The following is a 12,566-nucleotide window of genomic DNA, read 5'->3' on the forward strand; positions in this document are numbered from 1 at the left end:
ACACCTACAGTGAACTCATTTTTGAAAAAGCTGCCAAGAACATACACTGGGGGGAAAAAAAAATCTCTTCAATAAATGGTGCTGGGAAAACTGGATATCCACATGCAGAAGAATGAAACTAGACTACCATCTCTCACCATATAAAAAAACCAAATCGAAATGAATTAAAGACTTTAAGACCTCAAACTATGAAACTGCTACAGGGAGACATTGGGGGAAAATCTCCAGAACATTGTTCTGGGCAAAAATTTGTTGAGTAATACCCTACAAGCACCGGCAACCAAAGAAAAAATGGACAAATATGATTACATCAAGTTAAAAAGATTCTGCACAACATAGGAAACAATCAACCAAGTTAAGAGACAACTCACAGAAAGAATGGGGGAAAAATTTGCAAACTACCCATCTGGCAAGGGATTAATAATCAAAATATATAAGGAGTTCAACTCTATAGGAGAAAAATCTAATAATCCTGTCAAAAAATGAGCAAAAGATTTGAATAGACATTTCTCAAAAGAAGACATACAAATGTCAAAACAGGCACATGAATTGGTGCCCAATATCACTGATCATCAGAGAAATGCAAATCAAAACTACAGTGAGAAAACACCTCACCACAGTTACAATGGTTTTTATCCAAAAGACAGGCAATACTGGCGAGGAGGTGGGGTAAAGGGAACCCTCATACATGGTTGTAGGAATGTAAATTAGAGCAACCACTATGGAGAACAGTTTGGAGAGTCCTCAGAAAACTAAAAATTGAGCTAACATATGATCCAGCAATCCCACCGCTGGATATATACCCAAAAGAAAGGAAATCAACATATCAAAGAGATTATCTGCACTCCCAGGTTTTTTGCAGCACTGTTCACAATAGCTGAAAATGTGGTACATATACACAATGGACTACTATTCAGCCATAAAAAAGAATGAGATCCTGTCATTTGCAATAACACAGATGAAACTGGAGATCATTATGTTAAGTGAAATAAGCCAGGCACAGAAAGATAAACATCATATGTTCTCACTTATTTGTGGGATCTAAAAATCAAAGCAATTGAACGTATGGAGAGAGTAGAAGGATGGTTACCAGAGGCCGGGAAGAAGAATATGGTGGCAGAGGGTGGGGTGGGTAGGAAGTGGGAATGGTTAATAAGTAAACACACACACACACCACAAAAAAACATTAGAAAGAATAAATAAGACTTACTACTGGATAGTCCAACAGGGTGACTATAGTCAATAATAATTTAATTGTACATTTAAAAATAACTATGAGTATAATTGGATTGTTTATAACATGAAGGATAAATGCTTGAGGGGGATGGATACCACATTCTCCATAATGTATTATGCATTGCATGCCTGTATCAAAATATCTCATGTAACCTGTAAATATATACACCTACTATGTACCAACAAAAATTAAAAATTAAAAAAATGTTAAACAACCGTGGGTGATCGCTTCTCTTTTTTTCCGTATTAAAGTCTTGCTCATGCCTATATCCCCAACACCTTGGAAGACTGACGTGGGAGGATCACTTCATACAGGAGTTTGAGACTCTCCTGGGAAATATGGTGAGAGGCCCTATCACTACAAAAACAAAAAGAAAAAAAGGAAAAAAAAAATAGCCATGCATGTTGGCATGTGCCTGTAGTCCCAGCTACTGGGAGTGGACAGGGGGAGGGAGGGTTACTGAGGCTGAAGGATCCAGGAAGTTGAGGCTGCAGTGAGCCCTGATGGTACCAATATACTCCAGCCTGGGCAACAAAGCAGAGACCCTGTCTCAATCAATCAGTCGATAAAATCTTAAAATGACTTCCCTCTAAATGAGTGCAAACTCTGACTTAATGCTTACACTTATGTTTTGGCAGGGAACTTCCTACTTTAAGTTTTAATGGCCTTCCTCCCTAATTTCTTGCTTTAATTACAAATGTTCAGTTGCACCACCATTTACTTCTTCAGTTCCGTCAGTAAATACATAAATCATTTTCTGTTCCAGGATGTCAAGTAAAAATTAAATTATAATCTATGCCAATTTATTTCCTTTGAATAAGGAAAAAGAAGGTCAACTTCTACTATCGGAAGTGCCAAAATGGCTATCTCCACGACAATGTTCTGCATACAGGTGATCTCACTTTTGTATTAAAAAATAATCAAAACATTCATCATTCCATTCTCTTCCGCTAAACCCCACTCCAGCAACCCCTTACGTGCCCGTCATGAACACTGTCATCCCCCGCCTGTTTGTCCTCTGAATTTTTAATTTGAGACAGTTTTTTCTCTACCTTCTACCCTTCCAGCTCTCACTCATTTATTCCCACTACACTTCCTTTTCAGCCTCAAGGATGCCTACGTCTCCTACTGCTTCTTCTCATCGGCCTTCTTCCGCCTTCACTTCCTTCCCTTTCCACCTGATACTTAGTTCACACATAAAGGTAGCTTGGAAGTGCAGGGTTAACATCCCCAGAGATAATCACTAATGAATGGGAAACAGGAGCCAGTCAATAATTCCTTCTCCTTATCTTTAATGTGGACAATTCTAGGAAGTATTATATCTTATTCTCAGGTGATCCCAGTGAAATTGAGCTCTTGATGCTATAACTCCTACCTGAAAAACAGAACCTTAATAATGACTTACTCTCTTCCTGATCCCTCACTTATGCTACCTGCGAGAACATCCCAAATAAGCTATCTGCACACAAGTCCTGTCTCAGGCTCTGCTTTCAGTAAAATCCCAGTTAACACATGAGAATTTATGCTGAATGTATATTTATATATAATATAAAACCCCAGGCTAGGGAAATAAAATGAAATATGGGACTTCCAAGTATATTTTGCTTAACTATTCATTATTCCAAAGGTCAACAGATCTCCTGTGTCTGCATTCTTTTTTAAAGTGCATAAACCTGTCAGCCAACATTCATTCTTACTGAGCAAGAAAAAGCAGCTAAGCACCAGCTCTGAGTGACTGCAAATTTGGCTAAAGTGGATACTGTATTCAAATACAGTGCTTCATCGTGACCCTTAGCTGTTTGGGAGAAGAAGCCTTCCCTCAAAACACACCTGCCATATTCAGTAGAACCTGCTAATTTCTAGTCTGCAACTTTCAGAGATGTTGTGCACTTCTGAACTGCTTTCTTCAGCTCCTTCTGACTCCAGATCCCTGAGCCTATAAGCTAAGCTGTGAGCTACTAACTCAGCTTCAAAATCACTACATTAGTCTGGAAGAGTTAATGCACGTCGAAGTACTTAATTTTCTCCTAGGGAGTCATGTGTTTGCTAGTAGAAAATGGATGACTAAGCAATCATTATCAACCTCATGGGATAATTCTAGCCCAGGGAAGCAAATAAGCCGCAGAAAAACAACATGTACCACACAAAGCTTCCTCGCTGTGAAATAAGAGAGGCAAGCAGCTCTTTATGGAATACTGGAAGATAAATTATGACATAAGTGTTCACTCTGTTATTAGTGTCATATGTTTTCCTGAACACGATAAGATTTCTTTTCTGGATTTCATGGTAAATATTTGACAGTTACAAGTCTTTAAGAGATTCCACTATACTTACTTGTCTTGGCACACCATTATATTTGTGTTTCTATGTATTAGCAAAAATACGATATCTGCCAAACTATAATTGCAAACACCTTGAGTCAAAACAGTGCTTCCACATTAATTAAAATATAAATCAATACATCAATCAACATACATTTACTGAATATACTCTGTAGAGAAGGTACAGTCCTGAGCATAATAAAGTATAGAAATGAATATAAGACACCATTCCTGTCCTCACAGTTCTCAGAAATTATCATTTTATTACTTTTAGCATTAGATATGTTTACAATAAAGAATTACGTTAATGGAGCCTAGGAGTTCCAATTGCTAGTTGAGAATCACATTAAGAAAAATAGAAATTTGTAGAAATAATTATTAAATTTAAAAAATCTAAGCCTTATAGTCTTTTCAAAATAGAGATTTAAGTATGCTACCTTCACAGTGAATTTAATGTGATAAGATTTTCATTCAAATGACATTATATCTATTTAATGTTTTAATACAGTTATGCATGAAATCAGATTCCAACTTCTTTAAAAATGTGGGGTTTTTTTTGGATCATTTGATCATTTCCTCTAAACCATGTATTCCGGTCTCTATATTACTGAGAGCGATGTTAGATTCTTGGTCTACTGTTGAAGATACCAAAGACATGCGCCATTTGAATGTGTTCTTGAACTAAGTCCCAAAACAAAGTGAAGCAGTGTTTTTTTGTAGAGCTCAGGTCTAGGTGCTGCCAGGTGGGGTGGTGCCACTCCCGCAGAAGGCCCTGGCCCTTGTGAGGCCCAACAGATGTCATATTCTTTGTTTATATTCAATTCGGCATTGCCCTTCTGGCTGGGGGACACCCACCAAATGGAGAGAACTCTAAAAACAGAAATGCAGAAGAAATAGAAATTAAGAGACATAAGACCACATTTTCAGACCTAAGGTTTATTCCATTATAATCTTCTCTAAAATGTACACAGTTTAGGTTTTTCAAGTTGGGAAATGTTTGCATCAATGAACTTCACAATGTCCAGCATCAACTTTAGCCTTCCATTCAGGCAGAAGAAAAAGAATACAATTCCTTATTCTAATAACAATCTCTTTAGTTTTACACACCTGAAGGCTATGGGCCTGCCACCCTTCGCTTTATCTGGCTAAAGAGGTTACCACAAATAAGGCTCTTTCTACAATTCTGGCTCAAAAACTGACACTTCATTTAGAATTGCTGGGTGAGATCTCCATACTGCAGGCTATAGGTGTTTAAAGAATGATGCGGAGTTGGTGATATGAAACACTTACAGTGTATTCATGATCATGACTTTCCAGAAAGATATATATATTTTTTGAGATGGAGTCTTGTTCTGTAGCCTCCATAAAGATACTTTGTAGATGCCAAATGTTCTTTTTCCGCTCGAGTTAGAAATAAGATATGAAACTGTGTAGGGTCAAGCGGAGGTCAGTGTATCGTAAATAATACAAAGAGATTTTTGAGGTTTTGGGGATTAAAAAAGAAAAGGAACTTTTTCTGTCAACTATGAGGGCTGAGGGGAGATGAGGAGTGAGGAAAGATGAGGTGGATCTAATTTAGAATCAGTCTATTTATAAGTTTGAATGAAATAGGGCACAAAATGGGCTCTTTAGCAAGGAGATTCTTCAGAGAGTTGATAGAATAAGTCACAGGGGTCCATGAACCCACTGAAATTGCATCCACAACTTTGTGTGTATGAAGAAGTATACGCTTTTCTACAAAGGGGATCCATGTGTTTTGTGAGATTTCCTAAGGCTCTATGAACCCAAAAAGTAAAATGAAAAAAACAACCAACCAACCAACCATACAAAGAAATAAAAACCCACTATGTTAGCAAAAATGTGCTTGCTTTTTCAAGAGAATTAAAGTTGACTCTTCCTTAATGCTCAAAATGGAACAGCCCCCACAGCCAGCATCAGGACACTGCTGCCTGATCACAGATCCTTAAACTTTGTAGTATTTCCTTTTTGTTTGGTTCATAATGGAAGGGAATTAACATTACATTACTTAAGGCCCTTTGAGGTAAAATGAAACATTGGGCTGTTGCAAAATTAAAATTAGAGATTCTAGCATTTGATTTTTTTTACTATGTTAAGTAAATTCCTTCAAGGGAGTTGGTTTCCAAGTCCACTGATTTCCCTGCACCAGACAATAGACTGTTCAGGACATACTTTGACAACACATCCCTGCCTTCTCCGAGAAGAGCCTGGTGATTTGAAGGCCGTTTCCTGCACTTTCTGATCACCTGATTTTACAATTTATTGAAACAAGTTCAATAGTTAAATAATGTTAATTGATGTTTCTCATTCAAGAATAGAATAAGCATTTTGAAATAAAATGCTCTTTGAGATCATGGGAATTCACTCAGACTTGTACTTCTTATAACGTGAGAGATCATTTCTTTAAAAAAATGTTCTCAGTGGTGTCAAAACATAAATAGGACATATACAAAATAGTATAAGAAATTAAATCCAGATAATAGAATTCTTAGGAAGAAAATGCTAGGAAAAATCCTGCCTAAGGAATTAGTCAAAATTACTAATCTCCATGGTTTTCACAAATGCCATCCTTCTCATCTGAAAAGGCATTCTGGTGTCCTCTTGCTGGTGGGAAAATCTTCGTATGTTGAGTTTAATCCTGAGCAAAATTGTGACATTCAACTCAGTGGACCAGGAACTACTATGTGATGTACATAAAGCCTGACCCTGATGTTCATTTTGTCAACAACATAGCAGGTAGCTTACAACCTTTGTGAAAGTTGTTTTGAGTTCCCTTTCATTATAAGATTCTGAGAGCTCTTCATCACTGATAAGTTACTTGTCCTCAAAATAGAAGTGCAAAAGAAATCAAGTGAAATGCTGAAATGTGCATATTTGTGAGTAATAAAATATTTTCTGTGTCACTTATGCACTTACATAATTCCTATTTAAATGTCACCCAAGAGTTTTATTTATCTCTCCATACATTAGCCTTATCATATCAAGAGTAAATCAAAGCACAAAATGCTATGTGAATAGCTCTGAGATTGCAATGCTTAATTTCTGAGCTTCAGCCCCAGTTTAAACAGCACCCTATACCCAAGGTTTTCACATGATTTCCAAACATTTGGATTTAAATTGAACTTCCTTTTATTTCTTACAACAGAGGTCCTCAAAGTGTGGCACCCAGACAAGCAGCAGCGGCGCCAACATCACCTGGAACTTGTTAGAAATGCAAATTCTGGACTGGGCGCTGTGGCTCACGCCTATAATCCCAGCACTTTGGGAGACCAGCAGATGGCCAACATGGTGAAACGACGTCTCTACTAAAAATACAAAAAGTTAGCCAGGCATGGTGGTGCGCACCTGCAGGCCCAGCTACCAGGGAGGCTGAGGCATGAGAACCACTTGAACCCGGGAGGTGGAGGCTGCAGTGAGCTTGAGATTGTGCCACTGCACTCCTTGGAGACTCTGTCTCAAAAACAAATGAACAAAAAACAAAACCAAAAAAAAAAAAAAAGGAAAGAAAGACATGCAGTTCTGTAGCCCCTCCCTGGTTCCTACTGGATTAGAAATTCTAGCGATAAATAGCACCTTTATCCAGTCTGTTCTAACAAGCCCTACTAGTGATGCTGATGCTCACACCAATTCGAGAGCCACTGATCAATGAGAATAGACCTACAGAAAACTTAAATGCCTGGAATATTCAATAGTTTGAGGTAGGCATAAAGTCATGACCTTTTCATTTCTGTTCAGTTTTTACTGCTAGGTTAGTTTTTTACCATGCCGTTGGTTTTCAGATGCACCAAGTGCTATGACTTGCATTGAAAACAATAGTTCACCTTTGGATCACAGACATTCTTTTCTAGAAAAATAAGGGCAAAGTGGCTGGGCACAGTGGCTCACACCTGTAATCCCAGCACTTTGGGATCACGAGGTCAGTAGACCGAGACCATCCTGGCTAACACGGTGAAACCCCGTCTCTACTAAAAATACAAAAGAAAAAAAAAATTAGCTGAGCATGGTGGCGGGTGCCTGTAGTCCCAGCTACTCAGGAGCCTGAGGCAGGAGAATGGTGTGAACCCTGGAGGCTGAGCTTGCAGTGAGCTGAGATGGCACTACTGTACTCCAGCCTGGGCAACAGAGAGAGACTCCATCTCAAAAAAAAAAAAAAGAAAAAGAAAAATAAGGGCAAAGTTGGGGCCATGTTTATTTAACTCAGGGAAAAGTGTTCAAATTGGTAAGTGCATTGAAGAGCTCCTAACACTGGAAGTGGTGAAAAGACTGCTATTAAGGCCCAGCCAGGTAGTAATTGGGTACATAGATTAGATTCTGAATTAAGGAGACCGAGTATCTTCTCAGTCTGGTTCAATCCAAGGCACCTGTTAAGATCAGGCCTAAGTGAGGAAATGTCAGCTCCTCTCTAGTAATTAAAATTGGGGGAGGTGGGGGTGGTTATGTCATATTTATAATTAGTCATGATACTCAAAATTCTGAAAACATTTACCTGTTTGGGTAATGGGTCCAGAAGACTACAGTCATATTTATAAAGTATTAAAATAACACACATCTGAACCTCTAACAGAGCAAACCACCTGAAAGAAAATAATACAATTGTTATTTGATTGAGAAAGATGTATAAATATCTGCCAACAGAGAATATCTAGAAAGTATACATATTTCAAAGTAAATATGCTCTTCTTTACAATATACTCTTTTCCTATTTAAAGGATAGAGTAAGAACTGAACTCTTTACTTTCTTAATATCACCTACTCCATAGGGTAGTGGGATGATTAAATTGCTTTAAAATGTATATAAAGTGCTGAGCCAGTGGGAGCTCTCAATAAATGACAGTCCCAAGTCTCTCTCTTTAGGACTGTGCTTTCCAGTATCATAGCCATTAGCTACAAGTGGCTATTTCAATAATTAAATACATTTAATAAAATTAAATAATTAAATACATTAATAAATAAATTTAAGATTAAGCAAAATGGAAAATTTCAGTTCCTCGGTTGCACTGGCCATATTTCAAGTGCTCAAAAGCTGTATGTGGTTATGGGCTACTATACTGGACAGTGTATATTTAAGACATTTCCATGATCACAGAAGGCTCTGTTGGACAGTTCTACCTAAGTCTAGACCCTGTTGCCTACTGGAAATTACTGCCTGAATGTTCTACAGGAACATCAAATTCTCTAGGACCTCCAAATCCACTTTTCCTTTTGCATTCCTTGTCTCAAGAGTGCCCAAGCATTTTGATCACACACTCTTGATAATAAAATATTTCAGCATGCCCTATAATATATTGATACTCAATTTATTTTAAATTACGCACATATACTACACTGTTTAGTGTCTATTTTCTAAGACACATACAAATAGAAACTAAAAACCTGAAAAAAGTATAAATAGAATTCTGTTATTTTTCCTTGTGTCCCATTGGGTTGTTTTGAACTCTCTGCAGGATTGGGAAACCCATTTAGGAAACATAGCCCTTAATGATACAATTAGTCCAACGAGACAGAACATTGTCATAGACTCAATCCTCTCCATCACTCTCCATATCCAATTAGGCACCAAGTCCTTTTTTCATTGTTCTCCTAAATAGCTCTTAATTCCCCTCCTTAACCCCTTATCTCTGGTCCCTCCATGACTCCCTCAGTGTAGTTCTTCATCATTTATTTCCTAGATTACTGAATCAAGTTAGCTTCCACATTGCTTCCAGTTTCACTTTCCTCTACTCTGTCCTTTATCCTACCACTGGAGTAAACTTTCTAAAACACAGATCTTCAAACATCACAGCAGAAAACAGCCAGCCCTTGAAGATTCGCCCCTTACCTATCTCTGCAGTCTCCTCTCCCCCGGAGCTCCCACTTGATACCACGTGGCTCTAGCCACATTATATTACCTGACATTCTCTGAATGATGATGCTCTGGGCCACAAGCCTTTCCCTTTCTGAGGCTCAATCTCCTCTGGAAGCATTCCTGATAACTGTCCCCCGGGCTGTCCTCTCCACCACATGGTTCCCTGGTCACATCTTAGCCACAGTTGCTACTGCACCGCATTGTGATTGCTTGTTAGCCATGGCTCTCCCTGAGGAGGATTTGTATTATGAGGCCTTAGCACAGTGCACAGCACACTATTAGTACTTAATAATGTTAATTGAATAAACTAATAGTGATGGAAAGTGATGCCTTCCATAGAGCAGATTCAATTTCCTGCCCTTTCCACTGGTCTCTGTATTTCTGTGGCACTTTACATATCCCTTAACTAATGTCTTTAGCCTACAATCCTACTATATCTTATATATTACAGCTAGTAATTTGCATGTCTGTCTTCCTTTATAGACTACAGTCTTCACAAAAAACAGGAACTATGTCTTATCTTTAAATCCTCAATGTTTATTGATTGAATGAGTAAAGGTATACATATTGATGATCTCATATTCATATCAAATAGTTAGATTTTTCCCCACTGCTGTTCTTGAAACATCCTGACTGTATTTTATTTCAAATGAAATCTGGAGCACTCCAGGTGTTGCTATAAGCCATCTGAATATCACATCAATTATTCAGTACTATTTATGATGCAAATGTAACCCTACTTACTTGCAAATGCTAAAGATAATTTATTCTAAAAGAGTATCAGTGTCTATGAAATAGGACATGCCTAATATTTACTGATTAGGATCAAAGTCAGCAATGTTTCTAAGAAAAAACAATTTTGCTAACTTGTATGAAGGTTCAGAGTTTCTCACAACTAAGGTTTTGTCAAACTTTTAACAAATTGGAACTTCCATTCCTGGCCATGATAAAGTGACAAAAGTTGGTATTATCTTCCTGCCTTAACTCAAAAATGGGGCAAAATCCAGTGTAGGACAAAGATCTCCAGAGGAAGTAAAGAATGAGACGAACCCCTTGATTGCTTCAGTTTCCTGCTTCTGGCAGGTTCCAGGCTACAGTGCAAGGACAGAAATACCCACACAGGTCTGAGAGTATTATTAAGTTCAGCGAAGCTAAGGAGACTAAAATTTGTAGAGAAGAATATCAGAAAAGAAGAAGTTTCACATAGAGAGAGCAAGAGTATTCCAGAGATCTAGACAGCGGTCTACTTGAGTATTTGGCAGAGTTCTGATCTCTGCATGTGTGAGAGGAAACTATTGAGGCTGAAAAAGAACAACGAAAGGAAAATCAAAGCGCAAGAACCTGAATAAGGCCAAGAGCTCACACAAGGCATGGAGGCTGTGTTCACACAAGAAAAAGTCCAACCATCATATAGCACATGGACCATTAGCTAGAGCTCTTAAATGAGTATTGCCTTAGTAGTGGGATTATATTATTTTACATTAAATGATGCTCTGGATTTACCTTACTGAAGCTTAAAAACAAGTTTTGAAACTAGATGTCATAATAAAGTCTAAACTAAAAGAATACGACACAACCCAGTATCCATGGCACTTAACATTTATGTCTTGCCATCTATTCAAAGTTAACAGGATTAGAAAAAACAAAACAAACCAAAGAGAAGGCCCCCAAACCAAGAGAAAGCCCACTGAAAAAAAATAGGCCCAGAAATGACAGATATTAAAAATAGTTAATATACTCCACAGGTTTATAAAGGTAGAAAAAAAACAGCATGATGAGGGGAGAAAGATAAGATATTTTAAAAATAATTGTACTTCTAGCAATGAAAAATTCAGTATTTTAAATGAAAACTAAACTGGATGGGATTAACAGACGGTAAATGCTGCCAAAGAAAAGATAATGGAACTTACTTAACATAACAAAGAAAAATATCTAAAATGAAGTACATAGAATAAAAGGAAAAATAAATAGATTAACTTATAAAATAAAGAAGTCTAACATACATGTTATTAGACATATAGATGAGCAAGGGGGGAAAATATTTTGGAAAGTAATAGCTGAAACATGTTCAATTTCTTTTGAAAACTATAATTTACAGATAATGACCCCAAGCAGAAGAAATATAAAGAAAATCATGCTGGCCAGGCACAGTGGTTCACACCTGTAATCCCAGCACTTTGGAAGGCCAAGGCCGGTGGATCACCTGAGGCCAGGAGCTCGAGACCAGCTTGGCCAACATAGCGAAACTTCATCTCTACTAAAAATACAAAAACATTAGCTGGGCATGGTGGTGTGTACCTGTAATCCCAGCTACTCGGGAGGCTGAGGAAAGAGAATCGCTTGAACCCGGAAGGCGGAGGTTGCTGTGAGCCGAGATCGCACCACTACACTCCAGCCTGGGCAACAGAGCAGGACTCTGTCTCAAAAAAAAGAACAAAAAAACAAAAAAAACAAAAAAAAAAACCAAGCACAGTGGCTCATGCCTGTAATCCCAGTACTTTGGGAGACCAAGGCCGTTGGATCATGAGGTCAGGAGCCCAAGACCAGCCTGGCGAAGATGGTGAAACACCATCTCTACTAAAAATACAAAACTTGGCCGGGCGTGGTGGCAGGCGCCTGTAGTCCCAGCTACTCGGGAGGCTGAGGGAGGAGAATGGCGTGAACCCGGGAGGCGGAGCTTGCAGTGAGCTGAGATCCCAGCACTGCACTCCAGCCTGGGTGACAGAGCAAGACTCTGTCTCAAAACAAAAAAAAGAAAAAAGAAAAGAAAGAAAAAAGAAATCATGTTAAGGCAAATCATAAACTGCAATAAATAAATAAACAAACCCAGGGATTAAAAATAAATTTAAGTAGCCAGAAAAGAAAGACACTGTAAATAAAGAACAACAAACATTAAAAGTTAACATAGACTTTTTGTTGGAAACTATGCAAGCCAGAGGACTTACAATGTGTTTAAAGAATAGAAAGAAAAATAATAAGCAGACAAGGTATAAAGAAAGGGAGCTAACACTGTTTGCATTCATCTGTTCTCACACTGTGAAAAGAACTATCTAAGACTGGGTAATTTATGAAAAAAAGAGGTTTAATTGACTCACAGTTCTGGAGGCTTAACAGGAAGTATGACTGGGAAGCCTCAGGAAACTTA

The 12,566-nt window shown here is 38.0% G+C and overlaps 1 protein-coding gene across 2 annotated transcripts in view; it reads right to left on the bottom strand.

Annotated features, from left to right (window-relative positions):
* Positions 1 to 3,786: 3,786 nt before the first annotated feature.
* Positions 3,787 to 12,566, bottom strand: part of LOC112623818 (24-hydroxycholesterol 7-alpha-hydroxylase) — a 105,046-nt gene continuing 96,266 nt past the window's right edge. For both annotated transcript variants that reach the window (XM_025384492.1, XM_025384491.1), the window contains exons 11-12: positions 8,063 to 8,150; positions 3,787 to 4,428 (exon numbers count right to left, since the gene is read on the bottom strand). In XM_025384492.1, coding sequence (XP_025240277.1) covers positions 4,357 to 4,428; positions 8,063 to 8,150 — 160 coding nt within the window. In that variant the 3' untranslated portion in view covers positions 3,787 to 4,356. The remainder of the gene's footprint in view (positions 4,429 to 8,062; positions 8,151 to 12,566) is intronic.

Source organism: Theropithecus gelada, chromosome 4 (genome assembly GCF_003255815.1).
Source record: "Theropithecus gelada isolate Dixy chromosome 4, Tgel_1.0, whole genome shotgun sequence".
NCBI classification, from domain to species: Eukaryota; Metazoa; Chordata; class Mammalia; order Primates; family Cercopithecidae; genus Theropithecus; species Theropithecus gelada.